At 49.0% G+C, this 15973-nt stretch overlaps 1 protein-coding gene across 1 annotated transcript; it reads left to right on the top strand.

Annotated features, from left to right (window-relative positions):
* The first annotated feature begins 6014 nt into the window (after positions 1-6014).
* LOC149348101 (pleckstrin homology domain-containing family A member 8-like) lies at positions 6015-13698 on the top strand. The gene is made up of 3 exons (XM_089587924.1): positions 6015-6361; positions 10757-11056; positions 11690-13698. The coding sequence occupies exons 1-3, from the start codon at positions 6257-6259 to the stop codon at positions 12938-12940; spliced, it is 1656 nt and encodes a 551-aa protein (XP_089444050.1). The 5' UTR covers positions 6015-6256; the 3' UTR covers positions 12941-13698.
* Positions 13699-15973: the final 2275 nt, after the last annotated feature.

Genomic DNA, 15973 nt, shown 5'->3' with positions numbered 1-15973 from the left:
ATCTTCTCCAGAAATGCTCGTTTAGAGCCGATGGTGTCCCAACGCAGCGGCCATTTTCGGCAGCGGAAATGAGGTGGCATCCTGATTGGGCGCTGCTTTTCTGATTGGTTGGGCGTCCAGTTTGCATATTGTTCCTTTATACTCGCGAAGCGGATCCAAAATATTACGTCGCTGTGTACTGAAAACTTTTCGCATGCCACAAAAACTGGAAAGAAGCAGTGAAAGCGAACAAAAACTAACAAGAATAACGCTAGGGGCGACACTTTTCCTTCTGCTTCAAACCTTCGTCGGGGCCAACGCTGTTCAGAAAACGTTGGTTCAAACCACATCAAGAAGGCAGCGAAATAAAGAAGTCAGTCGACACACCTTGCCCAAAAATGTGAAGAAAAAGGCCGGACAGGAGACGGGAGGCGAATTTTTTTTTTTTTTTTTGGGGGGGGGGGGGGCGGGGCACTGCCGACAGCCTTCCAGTCCGACCAAAAATTAGCTGTGGCTTAGCTCTAGTTAAGCCTGAGTGATTGCGAAAGCAATAGCTCCCTGGCTGACTGGTTTGGTTTGGTTTATGGGGTTTAACGTCCCAAAGCGACCAAGGCTATGAGAGACGCCGTAGTGGAGGGTTCCGGAAATTTCGACCACCTGGGGTTCTTTAACGTGCACTGACATCGCACAGTACACGGGCCTCGAATTTCTCCTCCAAAAAAATTCAGCCGCCTGATATTCTATGTCATTCTGCTTTGCTTTCTTCTGTGGTAATTATATCGCTCTGCACTATTCATAGACGATTCTTCGGCATTCAGAGAGTCCATGAAACTACTCTCGCTCACTGAACTTGTAGAACGCCGCCGGGCTCGCCATTCTGCGGCATAGGCGCGTTGCTTAGCCAACCGCTCTTGCCTTTCTTCATCTGTCTCCTCGGCACGGCGCCGGCGTTTGCGCGCAGCACGTCGCTCATGCATGACGTCGCTCCAGCGGCGCCTTGTACAACTCCTCTGACATGACTAAGCGGAGCCAGTGCCCCAGTGCTGCCAACCTCCAGCGCGGCTTCTCCCCCAATTTGCAATCAAAAATTCCCTAGATTTCCCTAGATACGAAAAATTGCGTTCAGTTGTGAAAAATGTATATCTATGCGTAGTTCAGTAGCAAGTTTTAACATGCAGCTACCCTATTACCAGACGTTGATAAGCAAATTAGCTGTAAATTTGAATTGAAGGATCTAAAATGAAGAACTTTTAAATGAAGCTACAAGATAAATCGTATAGAGTTCTTTGGAAATTACAAATTAAAGGCTCGATATCATGTATGTCTTTTTTTTTTTCGACTGTACGCAAGATATTAGTGAACATGCATCGGCATTAACTGAAGTTTTTTCCCTCTTGTTGTGTCGCTTTCGACTTCAGCCGAAGGATACCTCGTGCAAAATGACTAGGGTGAATGACGATAACAGTTTGAGTCAATTAAAACAATGTAGCAGTGATTGTTACAGCTTTTGTATGCCTCACATGGGAATTGTTCCCCTAGTTAGAATAGCCAGCTAGACGCTCCTTTCTAAAAAAAAATGACGGCCTTCTTCTTTCCTGGTTATCAAAATGAACATGCAGATATGCTTACTAAATAGGAATTTCACGTCGTGCAGCGCGCTCCAAACACAGCGTGGAAGGGGCGCGCGTGTTGAGGGAAGGAGGTGCATGCTAGATCACAGCAGCGGGTGCCACTGGCCACGTCAGGGACCATACACGTCCGATAACGTCCGTGTAAGGCCTGGTTCACAGGCATGCAAGCGACTGAAAATTGAGCAGCGCAGTGCTCTGAAAAATTCGTAACTTGTTCGAACAGCGCCGCTCTGACTGCTGGAGCCGCCGCGATGGCTCTAACCAGCTTTTGCGCCGCAGCAACAAAGCGTTTTCACTTGCATGTGAAACAGGCTTTACTCGAGCGCGCGGCGGTGTTGTGCAGGCCTCCGTCAGTTGTAGAGAAAAACCACGAAAAGCTTGTGCTGTCTTCACTGAGCGGAGCGCGCCTGCGGCGCCCCGTTTATCCTCTCCTAGCGAGCGCCCTCACGCGTCGGGCCGAGGAGGCCGTCACGTGGTAGCGTGGCCTTCCCGATTGAAGCGCGCCTTGCGCCGCCGGAGCAGCTCGCGGCGGCCACGGTGGTAGCCGCCGCACTATAGCCGCACCGAGCAAAGGAACGACTCCGGCCGAAGAGACGAGTTGGGGCCCCTGCTCTCCTCTGGTCGTGACGTCACGCTGTCACGTGGACGTGCGCCGGAGCGAAGGAACGACTTCCACCGACGGCAGAAAAGTGCTAGCAGTATTGCTTTCGCAATAAAAATCGGGGAGCTTCTTTGTTGTTAGTCGCCCCTGCCCTGTCTACGGCGCCGCGCACAAGGGGGGAAGACGCCGTCAATATCAGTCGAAATGCGCGGCTGTCAACAGCCCCGGCTAGGCACGGTTCTGATTGGTAGCGCCCAATCTCAGTACTGGGTGAGTGAAATGGGCGAGTGAAACGCGTTTTCGTCTGGTCTTTCCATTTTTAACTTTCAAAGTGGAATAACTTTCGTTTGCATGCTCCGATTTCAATAATTCTTTTTGCACCGGTCTCTGGAACGCATGATGAATCTATTAATTGGTACTGAGGAAATCATCGCGGTGACCCTTTAATGTGCACTGACACGGGCGCCTTTGCATTTAACCTCCAACGATACACGGCCGCCGTGGTCGAGTTCGAACCCGGGTACTCCGGCTCGGTAGCCGAGCGCTCTAACCACTGTGCCACCGCGGCGAATCACCGGATCCATTCCCCGCATTTGGGCGTCGTGTGTTTGTCTGTTTGTCTAAAGCCGGTTTTTTAGCAGGCTGCTCACCTGCTTACCGGTTTGTGGGCAACCCCACCGTGTCAGCATTGTAGCCCATTTGAGAGGCTGCTCGGGAAGAGCAGCGTGGGTCACAACCCAACCCAAGTCCCACCGATGGCGACACCTGTCATAGCATCTGCCTGCGCCACCTGGCCACCAGGCGGCTTACTTGCCAAAGTGTAACCGATGGTAACCAGGCTAGAACCCGGGGCGGCATTGCCCCTAAGCGTACTGAGCTAAGCGGAATGAGCTGCAGAGGTTAGGAGGAGAACGTGATTCGAATGCTGCTTGCACATTAGCCAAACGGAAGAAGTTGAGTGCTAATTAGGCGGTAGCCTAGCTAGTGCCACCTATAGTAGGTCGTTGCTCCAACTGACCTCACGCTAGCGCACGTATCCGCATTTGGCCTAATTACCCAAATCAACTGACATTTTTTTTTTCGCGCTGGCCGGCGGAATTATTCGCACCCGTCCACTCTAATTCATCCCTCCTTCCTGAATGATCTGGCTGCATTGGCCTCAACAGGGCCAGATGACCTTGATGCTCCAAGCTATGGACATATTCTAGATAAAATGCACTCTTTCTCTCTTCTTGGTACTCCTTTACGATCGTTGTCTTCGGACTTGCACTCCGTTCTTCTAAAAAGCTTAAATGTGCACTGAAGAGGAATCTGAACTTTTATTTTTACCGCTGGAACTCGATCTACACGTTCCAAGCGTTCTTGGAGACTTCGAATTATTGCCCTGTGCGGTCGGTTTCCCTAATTTAAATCGGATTAACGTCGGTCTCCCGCCTTTACTTTTTTTTAATTTCCCGCAAACGGTGGGAGGAGTCGACCAACCTTTCACCCAGTCCCGTGGCGGCTTGCCGCTCTGCCATCGGCGGAGATACGTATGATTAGGGTCCCTAGTATTCATTCATTCATTCATTCATTCATTCATTCATTCATTCAGAATTTATTTAAGACAACGAAAAGGTTGTCCAGGGTGACGTGGCAAAAGGCATACTTTGCCTGACGAGGCCACGCCACCCGGATGACAGGCGGCACCACAGGCTACGAAAACCAAGAAAGAGCATTACATAATAGAACACACATTCAATATTTTTTACACAATACATAAGACATCCTTACAAAACACAGGCTTTCGGCGGAAAAACAAACAGCATACTTCAAAAACACAATTCGACCATAGCAGTATATTTACAAAACATACACTAGTGATAGGTATACGTTCAGTTTTCACCTTTAAGGTTCATTTATGAGTATGATCGGCGAAAGCAGAGTCCAAGCGTATTTTTATTTCCGTGGTCCTAATTTGCAGTTATGTATAGTCTCTGACTAGATTTATTTACTCACGGAAACCTAAAAAACAAAATAAAAGCGAAAGAAAAGTCACCACGCGACTGCCTGAGAGGCACTCCATGCGTTGGTCGACTCCTCCCACCGTATGCGGGGAATTCAAAAAAAAAAAGGCGGGGGCCCGACGTTACTCCGATTTAAATTAGGGAAATCGACCGCACAGGGCAATAATTCGAAGTCTCCAAGAACGCTTGGAACGTGTAGATCTAGTTCCAGCGGTAAGAATACGAGTTCAGATTCTTCTTCAGTGCACCTTTAAAGGGAAAAATAAAGAAGCGGTCTACGTTTGCTGCTCATAATTATTATTTCCATGGAGAACACATATATGTCTTTAGATCCACCGCGGTGACTTTTTGTGTTTGGCGCTCGGCTGCTGATCCCAAGGTGATGGGTTCGGTCCCGGCCGCGCCGCGCCTTTCGATGGCGGAGAAATACAAAAACGGCCCTGTGCTGCCTTGTCAGCGTGCGTTGAATAACCCAGGTTGTCAAATGAAATGGGAGCGCTCCACTACAGTGGCCTTTGTAGCCCATATGCTTCGCTTCGGGACGTTGAACCTCATAATTTACAGTTTTGCAAAGCATATTAATGTAAAGTTAAAGTATTAATCTAAAGCATTAATCTAAAGTAAACGTACCCCACAGAAAACCGTTCCCCTATCAGCGAAAACAAAAGGCCCCCTGCATGCCCACCGGGCTACGAGTGAACTTGTGTCATCATCATCACCAACCTGACTACGCCCACTGCAGGACAAGGGCCTAGCTCTCCCATATCTCTCCAATCAACCCTGTCCTGTACCAGCTGCGGCCGCCCTATCCCCACAGACTTCTTAATCTCATCTTCCCGCGTAACTTTCTGCCGCCCCTTGATAGTAGGCTGCTACGCTTCTCTTCCCTTGTAATCCAGTCTGTTACCCTTAATTATTATTAGTGGCTCTTTGTTAATAAAATAACAAAGAATTAAAGGAAAAGCCGTTGTAATAAAATTTCGTTCATTATCTCGGGTACACCGAACCTATAGGTATGCCACCTCGGATATAACGAACGTTCGGGCTGCACCAAGGATCGCCCAAGAATTAATTTTTAATTTTTCTTCATGCATGCGGGCTGCAGCTCTGGCTCCTTGAAGACGGCTGATATTGAAATTAGGCACCTCGACTGGGCGAGCAAGCTTTTTGATCACCTGTTAGAGGCGGAACACGGAAAACTAGGCAAGCTTGCAGTGTTCGTGAGGTGGCGTATGTGAACACGTGCGCAGCTGAACAAATATCCTGCGGCACGAGCATATTTTATGTCATCAACGTACCTAAAAATGCGTATGAAGCCACCTGCCAATTCATTCGCCACTTCCTTGTCGACATTTTTGCTCGCAGTATAGGGCAGCAGTAGATGACCGCTCAAAATGTGTTTCTGAGTCCGTAGATGTTTTAGGTCATAGTGAGACTACAAAAGGACAGAGTAACCGGTTTCGTTCCTTGGTAAACTATCTATATTTTATGTGCACGAGTCCTTTTATTTGCTTCGTCGCAAAAGAGGCGTTGCATCATGGACCATTACTACTCGCCGCCTCATCAGTCAGTGGCCGCTAATTGTACTGGGAACAAAATAGTACGTTATTCACTGAACAGCTGGTCCAGCTGGGCGATCTACCGGAAAAGCTTGGCTCCTGCCAGAATGCCTGCTATGCCTGCACCGTGCAGGCGCAGGGGCGCAGGTCCGCTTGGTCACGGCTCGAAGGCGCTAGCTGGACGCACGAAACCAGACGCAATATCGTGGCCCCAATACGATCGCTATTTTTACCAGCTGCTTAAAACAGAGAAGGTGCTGCTGCACGTGCACTCGCAAATCTAGTTCCTTACTTCTTTTTATTCTGTTCTCTCTACCGCGCTCGTGCGAAACTGGCGGCACACGACGCGCGGCCACTTTCCCCATCTGCTGCTGCTTGCCAACAAAACATGGCTGACCCCTGATCCGTCAGCTGCTCTTGCTTGTCGCGGCGGTCGGTGTTTGAGAGAACACATCTGATCCCCCGCGAAAAACGTTTGTCATGGAAGGCGTGCTGTGGAAGTGGACAAACTACTGGAACGGTTGGCAGCCGCGATGGTTCATCCTGGACAAGGGCATCCTCACCTACTACAAATCCCAGGACGAGGTATGGGCACTGAATGGGGCGGCGTGCGAGACCGTGGAACGCCGGAAACCAACGCCTTCGTTGTTCGCGTGTTTGTAGCGCTTGTTGACGCTTTGCGGTGTCAGCTCTCACGTTCGGGCGTGCTTCGAGCTTTTGCGCTTACAAGGGCATTTTATTCGAGAGTGACACTTGTCTGTGCAGTCCGCGTTGTCGGCTAGACGAGGAGTTCGAAGGTCTACTCGCTGGGTGCTGTTATTACACCGTTACACTTTGTGTTCCCGCATCCATGAACACGCAGGATTTAGCGTTGACGAATTTAAATTGCCTCCAGGCTCCGAACGATTTCGAATTGCCCAGTGGCGTTCGTTTTCTGAGCATAGCAGTGACGCATCGAAACTTCCAACACTTGCCAACATATGTGATTAACTCACGAAGTCGGTGGGGTGCACAACTGTCCACATTAGGTGGTGCCGGATCGGTTTTTGAGTAAGTGAAGTCCCGCAGGCCCTTCCTCTGGTCGGGGAACGCTAAATGCTGAATAAATGGCTAGCTAGGTAGTCAAAACATCGGTTGACGCCGATGGCGAAAGCATTTGTCAAGCCGTGTTTTGGTGGTGACAAAACTGTGGGGCGTGTTTTCGGGACTACCGGTTATTCGATACGCATGACCCGCTTTCAGGATCTGTTGTTCGTCTCTGTGCGAGATAACCAGCGCGAACGATAAGCCACTGTTGTCATTGATAACTGCCATCGGACCTGATTGCTGTCCACTTTGTTAGTGGTTGCTCTAGAGTGTGGCAATTTGCGAGCGCACTGTGTTGAAGCCTGTACTGTTAGGGCGCAAGTTAACGTGTATGAGCTAAGCTGCGATAGAAATTGCTGGGGGCTGTTCTTTCTCAATAAAAACCAGTTATCAAAATGAATAGTTACTTGTGGCTGAAGTAGTGTGCACAACACCCTGCAAAAAAATTATTGCTCGTGTTTTGGGAGCGTGTGGCAGCGAAACCGCATTTTGTCTCGTTAACTGTAACTGCTGAAGCCAAGTGGAATGTGCCTGTACTTACAGGGTGTTCCACACTGATAATGCAGCAGTCATGTGTTTCTCCCTGCCTTGAGATAATCCTTCTGAAGCTGACATCATTGCAGTGGGCTGATAAAGTTGTCATTGAGGCTTTTCAAGCCTTCACACTGTGCATTGACCGTTCATAAGTGTGGGTTTATCGTTGAACCTTCTAAAGCATGTTTGCTGAGGCATCGTAATTCCAAGCACAGCCATTAATTTTTGTGTTCAGGTCTTGACCCACAAAAGTTAAGCTTCATGTGAATAATAATTTGCAGGGAAAGCTTAAGTGTATGCTTTGTTTCATTGTTGTGCAAGCAGAAAAAACCAGCCTTTAGAAAGAAATGTAGAAGGAAAAAAAAAAAAACTGTCCAATTTAACTCTTCTCTGCTCCAGAATCTTTGTGCACAGAGTAGTAACGAAGTATGCGCTCACTCATTTACTGAAGGTCAAAACCTGGTCTCGTATTTTCAAGTGAAATGTTGTGCTTGGGTAATTGTCCTCATGTTACTTTCAGATGGTAGATAGGATGCAGTGGGGAAAACTTTGTGCCATAACATTTAAATTTGCTCATCTCTAAACACATGGATATTTCCAAGCTTTTGCTGGGTTGTGGGAAAATTTATGCAGGGACAGCAAAGTGAGTTCAATTCAATTTTTTTTTTTCCATGGAAAGGGGCAGCTGAGGCATAGGTTGGCTTGCCTGACAACGGCCTCAGCGTTGGTGTACAGCCTGCAAGACATTGGGAAAAAAATCACATTTGTACATACCAGTTTAGTCAAAATACAGGTTAAGGAAAAAAAGAGGACTTACGTCTAGACTCTAACACAATGATGAACCAAAATAGTAAACAATTTTACGGCAGTCACTTGTGTACGTACAGTTCAGTTTAAGGGAAAATATCTGGGACAAATAAAGCCAGAAGGAACAGCGAGTGCAAATATGGCTTCTTGATAGAAATTGTTTCTAAAGGTAGTTTTTACCTGCTATCTTTGTCTCTTGGCTAACAATATAAAAGGTGGTTATTAGATCTTTTTGTTGTTTTTTGTTGTTTAGTAAGGTAAGCTCAGTAACATATCTTGTTCTTAAATTCTTACTGCAAACCTGAAATGTTGTATTTCTCTGCTTCATCCCAAGTAGGCAGTGTAACTCTGTGCCTAATGTTTGCACTGCCAGTACTGCTGTTGCAAAACTTGCCACATCAACCAGTAAGGGTTGGAGCTTAGCTGGTTGGCCATTGCATGGAAGGGTCATTGGAACGCACATTCTCAAGGAAACACAACGCTGAATGGGAAACTGTGGCTTTCACAGCTAATGTCTAGCAAGTCGTGACATACTGATGAACAGCTTTCTTTTTTTGATTCCTTAGGCTGTGCTTGGTCCCAGTTTTTGAAGTGTTGCATATGTTCTGTGTATGTGAGGGCGATATGGTGTGCGTGCGCTGTTTCATTTGTGCTGCAAACTGTTGATTGGGGGGGGGGGGGGGGGGCTGCTGGTGTATACGTGTCGGCAGTTGTCCAAGGCAAGCGCTGTGTTCTGAGAGGGCTTTCTTCTGAACTGTGGGCCGTACTTGTGATTGTGAGGAGTGAGAGGAATTCAGCTTGGGCAAAGTGTGAAATCTTAATGCTGCCACATGTCGCTGAATTCCAAGAGGCTGCATGAAGAGGAGAAATGAGACCAGTCATTTGGAACTGCACGGTGCTTTGAGCACGCTTTCTTGAATATAGTTATCGTCCTCTTTGTAGGCCAGGTGGCGCTTTGAATAGCAATTGTGGACATTTTGTTAAATCAGTCTTGTGATATGAGCCGTCTTAAACTGCGGTGAGTTTGACAGGTGGACCGAGAAAGTGAGTCTATGGTTTCATTCCTTTCGACGCAGAAACAGTGCGAACAGACATAATGCAGGTCGTGCCGACTCTTCTTTTTAAATCATTCTTTTTGAGGCCACTCACGCTGTCTGTATTTTTTTTTGTTGCAGCACTAGCTGTTAATGGAAGGTCATAGTTGTCTTAGTAGTACTAGTAGTAAAAAAAGAAAATGGAGGGATACATAGCATGGTTAGGCTAAATGCAAATTAGGTGCGCTAGCATTTTGCTTTTGGTTTGAGGCTCGGTATTCAAGGTCAAGCAAGCTCCAGTCTAAGCCCCAAACTAGGTACACAGAGGGACCCCACAGACAGTGGCTGAGTGGAAGCTCCAGTGCTAACACACTAAAAGCGCCTCTGCTGCCGAGCATGATGGGAAGGAGGGGGGCAGTGAGGTACAGCGACGGCCATGTGACCACCCCATGCATGTAGCTGGTGCGTTGCACTAATATTCCCAAAATAATGTGAGGGAAGCTTCAGAGGAAAGGCGTGTTTGAGTTCGTAGTCGTTTCATGTCTGCACCGCTAAGCATGTGACCGAGGAGAGCAAGGCTGGCAGGGAACCCCATGAGCATCCTGCGTGTAATCATTATCGCACGTCAGCTAGCACTGATTTTAAGGCGGAAGCCTTTAATGACTCATCGTTATAAGCAAGGGTTGTCGACAGAAATGTCACGCTTTTCAATTGGTCCAAGCGGTCGTGACGTCACAGTGCGCGAATTTCAGACGAGGCCAATTGTACTTTGGCTACTAACCATGCAACCAATTGAAGGGATCGTATAGTGATGCTCCAAGTAAGTGGGACTGAGTTTAGTTAATTGCTTACTTCACCAATTAGCCTAATTAACCTTTCTAGTCAGACCAGATAAATAAATAAAACCGAGTAGGAAATTCACCGAGCTCGGGAATCGAACCCCGGTCTCCGGAGTGCGAGACGAGCACGCTAACTACTCCGCCATGCCAGCGCGATGGTTTGGAATGAACAAAGGAGCGTCTAGTGAATATGGTGTCGTCACTCCCATCTTCCTCCCTTCCCGTTACAGTGAGGTTTAGGTGTCCACCGAGATATGTGAGACAGATACATTTCCTTTCCTCAAAAACCACTTTGCCGACGAGCAAGGCGTAGAACTGAACTGGCGATGGCATTGTATGGACTCTCTGGCAGCGTTGCAAGACGCTGTCGCGTTCCGCTCTTAGAGGCGAAGCCTAACATCTTAACCACGCCTCAGTGACACAAGCAGCAACACCGCGCTTAAGGCTTTCGCCTCACCGCACTTTAGGTCAACAAAGTGCCCCCCGGAATTTTTGATGCTACCACTGGTGTAATTGCTATTGATGTTTTTTTTCTGTTTGCATCACTTATGGCCAGTCTTGCCTGAATCTGTTTAAAGTTCCCTCTCTGCACGTCACGCTCGGTAGCACGGCTGTCAATGCCCCAGCGAGTGCCTAGCCCATTGCTGTTGTAACAGCACCTCATGTACCGTCTGCGCCAGGTCAACCAGGGCTGCAAGGGCTCGGTGAAGGTGTCGGCATGCGAGATCGTGGTGCATCCAACAGACAGCCGGCGGCTGGACCTGGTGATTCCGTCGGAGCAGCACTTCTACCTGCGTGCCCCCACGGCCTCCGAGCGGCAGCAATGGCTGGTCGCCCTGGGCAGCTCCAAGGCCGCCACAGCTGCAGCGGCCGGCGGCCACGCAACCCAGCCGCCCCGGCTCGGAGGCAGTGACCCTGAAGGCAGCCTGCGCGCCAAGAAGGCTGAGCTGCGACTCTACTGCGACCTGCTGATGCAGCAGGTATGCATTCGTGCTGTGCCTTTCCCTTTATTCATTCTAAAACAGCGCAAAAAAAGACACGGACAACAGGAAGAGATGTAGAAACAGGCGCTGCTTTCCAGTAGCGCCTGTTTGTACGTCTCTTTCTGTTGTCCGTGTCTTTTTTGCGCTGTTTTAGAATTAACAACCACCAACTCGCTTTTACCTTAGCACCTTTCCCTTTCTTCCACTGTCTTTTCTCTTCTGGCAACCCTGACCGGAAGAGCACTGAATGCTTTTAGCTGTTGTTGCCAGTATTTTCCTGCAACCTTCTGATTACAGCCAGTGCTGGAATTTGTCTCTACTGGAAGTGCAACGACTTACAAAATTATGCAGATCCCTTGTTTGTCAGTACTGCATAACCATGCTCTTGGTCATGACTTAATGAGGCAGTGCAATTTTATGCTCGCTTTTACTTGTCCCCTGGGTAGCTTACTGGTAGGTCTTCCTGAACAGCGCCAACAATGCCCTCACGAGCAAAGCACTATCATACCTGCCTATAGATTTTAGGGCTTAAACTTCATTTAGAACTTACAGCACACCGAGCAGAAGCATAACTGCACTCTGGGCCAGTCGGAAAAGGCTGCCTGACTCATGTTGGGATTTTTTACGCAGGTGCACACCATCAAAACGTCAACGGGTGCGAGCGGGGACGAAGCTGCGAAGGCTAGTGAGGCAGCCGATCTTCTTCGAGCCACCTGTGACACCTTCATTGCCACACTGGAGGACTGCATGCGCCTGGCCGACGCAAACTTCACGTACGAGCTGCCACACCAGGAAGTGCGCGACTCGGCCCTGCCTCACGAAGCGCCCCCGCCCGTCGCCCCCGTGGTTCCCAAGTCCTTGCAGAGCGCCCACCCTTCGTCCTCCCGGCGGAGACGAAAGTCCAACTCCATCCCTTCCTCCGCTGGAGCCAGTTCCTCCGTGATTTCGACATTGGACAGGCATCAACGGGCGCAGCGCATGGACCCTAGCATGGACTCAGCACTGTGCAGTGCATCAGCTCCACCCTCTTCTGCAACGTCCCCCACCGGTTGTGCCTCGACGTTGCCTCCTCAGTCTTCTGTGTCCGGCAGCCATGTCTTGCCGGCCCACAGTGTGCCATTGCCTAGCGGCGCCGAGAGCACTAGTCATGCGGAGTCGCTGCCCGCCTCTGTCAGTCAGCCTGTTTTCTCCGCAAAGCAACCTAGTCCAGTAGTTAATGGGAGTCTCTCGAGCCACCCGAGCCAGCCACGCACGTTCTTCTCTGTGATGGAGCACAGCTTCGTCGACCTCGCCTCCGGCACCAGCATTCCAACGGAACCATTCCTGGACAGCTGCCGCTCTATTCTGTCCGTATTCGATGTCCTTGGCTCGACGGCCTTTGTCCCGGTCAAAATGGACATTCAGGGTAACATCGGCAAGTTGCAGGCCAAGTTTGATGTGGACCCACCACGTTTCAACCTCCTCCTGAACATCGTCCAGCAGGAAGTCGACACGGGCACAAACAGCGCCCGCAACTCTGCCACAGACGCGCTGCTGTGGCTGGCCAGGGCGTTGGCCTTCATCCATGCGTTCCTGGAGCAGATACATTCGGGCAACCCAGTTCTCACGGACTGTGCCTCGGTGGCGTACAGTGCCACACTCAAGTGCCACCACGGCTGGGTGGTCCGGAGCATCTTTGCCGTCGCGCTGCGAGCCATGCCCGAGCTGGAACCCTTCCTTGAAGCCATGGCTCCATCGCCCGAGGACTTTGAGCATCCCGAGTACAGGAGACAGCTCTTCACTGACTGCGGGGCCTACCTTCTGGCTCTCAGGAGTGTCCTCGACACACTGAACAACTTTTATGTCGAGAATGAGCTTGAGCCACCTGTCCAACGGCCCTGAACAAGTCCCTTTTATGGATTGTTTATTACTTTAGGGAACAGCTTTAGGTACTTGTATAGGGACCCTCTAGGGACTTACAATCCATGGCTTGGTAGCCAAGGCCATCATAGAGAGATAGGGTGCCGGAGGACGGCACTTAGGTAGAGAGCTGAGGCAGCAGTTCACTGCAGAAAGGTTTTAGGGCAGCTGAAGAAATCGAGACTACAAAGCTGAGTTTAGGAGAATTGAGAGGTTTGTACACGTGATGTTATGTACGGATAGTTTTGCCTAAGTAGAGAGCAAGTTCCTATGTGTAGTGGTGGCTCTTTACCGTGACGAAGGAAGAAGTTGCTAGTCTCCCTGCCACGTGACTAACTGCACAGCAGGCAAGAAGTGTTTTGCGATATTGTGAACACAGAGATGAACCAATCGCGCTCTCTGTTACATGGCTTTGGATAGCTTGCATTTTTTTTTTAACTTTGGTAAGTCTAGAAGTTTCTCGCTCGCTTTCTAGCTCGTGAATTGCAGGTCACTGTGGTAGGCTTAGTTTCAATGATTTCAGGGTAGTAAAAAACGGCCTTCCGAAACGAACTTGCACTGTCTGATAGAATCTCGTAAAAGCAGTGACTTAAGATACGTCTGTTGGTGAAACGCCTTGAGCAGCTGCTTCGACCATGTGGTGAGCCTTATTTCTGACGCCCCTAAGAGACCTATAACCCATTCAAGAGAAGAAGGCTCTTTATGCTATGCGTAGATTATTCCACAGTTTATTCTGATTAGTGCACCCCCTTTCTGGAGGCACTACTGCGGGATTGGTGCCATCAGGCTTATTCCGCAGCATAAGATCCTGCTACCTTTCCTTAGTCATTATTATTGGCAGAGCACATGCTTTGCCCTTTATTAGCATTTAAAGACAGGTGCTGTCTACTCTTTATTGTTTTGTTTTGGGCTCAATGCTGCTGGTCATCATCTGCACATTGGCCACATGCTGATTTCTTGTCTGGTTTACGGAGGAGTGTTCCAGTCATCGGATGTAAGTCGCATCGCGTGTTAGTTCAAGGCTGCCATTGCGTTGAGCACTGGCGCTGATATCAGTACGGCAGAACCTGCTTTGTCTGTTTTGTAGCACGGAGCTGTGTCCACTCGTCTGAAACACAAAACATAGATGGTCGCTGCACCGTTGGTCTCGGTGTGTACCGGCAACCGAGAACGGAGTAAGGTCGCCGCAAACTGTTCCAGCAGTGTGGTGAGACGTGATAAGGGCATGCTCTGGTTTAGTTCAGGCCAGTTGTTTAGCCGTTTTCTGAGTGTGTGAGCCAGGTGATCAAAAGAATAGTGGCTGTTGCCTAGCCTAGGTGCTTCACACTGGCCGCTTGCTCATTTGCTAGGCTGGAGATTTACACCGGTAGCATTCCGGGGAAAGCTGTGATTTCGATCTGTCGGTTCCACTGCACCCACATTGTTGAGTGGGCACACTGTTTGTGCTGTACGTCTCATGGACAAACGCGTGGAGAAGTGGTCCAGCTTGGACATAGTGGCAGTGAGAACTCTGCAAATTTAGTCCTGTTTTTTTCTTCTCCTGAATCCGTCAGGAATGATCAAGGCAGCTCTGTTTTTCTGCAGTTAATTATTGAGTTGCCAGGAGGTAGTGATGTGCAATCTGTCCAGCCCATTTAATCCCTCTATGTGCTATAGTAGTGCTATTACTGCTTTTTTTGTTTGTTTTTTCATGCGTCATGTTTGTGCGGCAGTTAGCTTATTTGCCCTTTTTATTTTTTTCTTCTCAATTTTATGACGAAAAGCCAATAAGGCTTTTAATACGTATCTGGCACTTAGCTAAGTACTATAGTAATCATCTATATCCTTAAACGAATTTGACATCCACATCACATACAGATTCTGCCGTGCATCTTTTTTCTGAAAAAAAAAAGGAGGAACTAACTTGGCTGTGTGAATTAAGAAGTGGTAGTGAATACAGCAGTGTTCAGTGCACTACCCGCCTAGCTTGATACCGCATGAACTCGCGTCCATGTTTGCTACTTGCATTTGTTGGGTCCTTTTCCCATTTGATCAGTGCTGTGCTTGCTATAGACTGCTTAATCGTAGTATCGCGACTTTGTGCTGCACAGAGGTGCCGAGTGTCTGATGTTGACTGATTGGCTGCATGCTTCAGTCTGCGCGTGCATTTGTAAACATGACATTTATTTATATCGTGCCATCTTGGCAGGGTCACTTGATACCAGTGCTTTGTCTGTTGTGTTTTCTCTATATTCTTCTGTGCCGAGGTGAGTGTTACCACAGCATGAAAGTATGCAGCACTTTTTTTGTGTCTCTTCTCTGGAATATGTATTTTTAGCGTTTTCAAATGGTTCTGGTCAGAACATGCCATTACTGCAAACAATTACATCTCAGAGCCAACTTGTGCGTTACCTGAAGTTTTTTTTATGCAAAGCATATTACTAGAGGTACACTACAGCCCTTCGCCGTGGTTACGCGCCGTGCACACCACGTGACACATGACGTCACGACAGAGGAAGATGAGGGTCCACCTCACGCCGTCGCTGTGGTTGCACGCCGTGCAGACCACGTGGTACAGTGACGACACACCACGTGACATACCACGTGACACATGACGTCACGACAGATCGCCGTCACGCGCTGGGAGAGGGAGAACGATGCCATCGCCCAGACACCGGAATGTCCTCGAGCGGCATTCCCGCGCATTTCGAACGCGCGTTCACACTCGGTGTAGGTGAAACGCTCGCTCCACCGGGCAGGCGGACGCGGCTTCCGTGGCAATCCAGGCGCCCACCCAACGCGCGTCTCGGGGTTAGTCGGCGTTCCGCTGTAGCCATGCCGTTGTCTTCCCCCACGACGAAGGCTTCTAGTGGTTGTATTAAAATGATCAAGTATTCAACCAAGGAAAGCCATGTATTAACAAGCCTAGCCATCAATATGCTTCGCATCTGACCAGGGTTAACCAAGTTAAGCCTCAGCCATTTTTGTTTGTTTGTTTTGGGCCATTCATTGTCACCCTACTTGTTTATCATCCAG

The sequence above is a fragment of the Amblyomma mixtum genome, chromosome 4 (genome assembly GCF_055824585.1).
Source record: "Amblyomma mixtum isolate Tamu chromosome 4, ASM5582458v1, whole genome shotgun sequence".
In the NCBI taxonomy this organism is placed as follows: Eukaryota; Metazoa; Arthropoda; class Arachnida; order Ixodida; family Ixodidae; genus Amblyomma; species Amblyomma mixtum.
This window is presented reverse-complemented; position numbering and strand designations above follow the sequence as displayed.

Coding starts and splice junctions, on each gene's coding strand:
- LOC149348101 (XM_089587924.1), top strand. CDS start 6,257: ATGGAAGGCGTGCTGTGGAAGTGGACAAACTACTGGAACGGTTGGCAG. Junction 6,362..10,756: donor ACTACAAATCCCAGGACGAG/GTATGGGCACTG, acceptor CGTCTGCGCCAG/GTCAACCAGGGCTGCAAGGG. Junction 11,057..11,689: donor GCGACCTGCTGATGCAGCAG/GTATGCATTCGT, acceptor TTTTTTACGCAG/GTGCACACCATCAAAACGTC.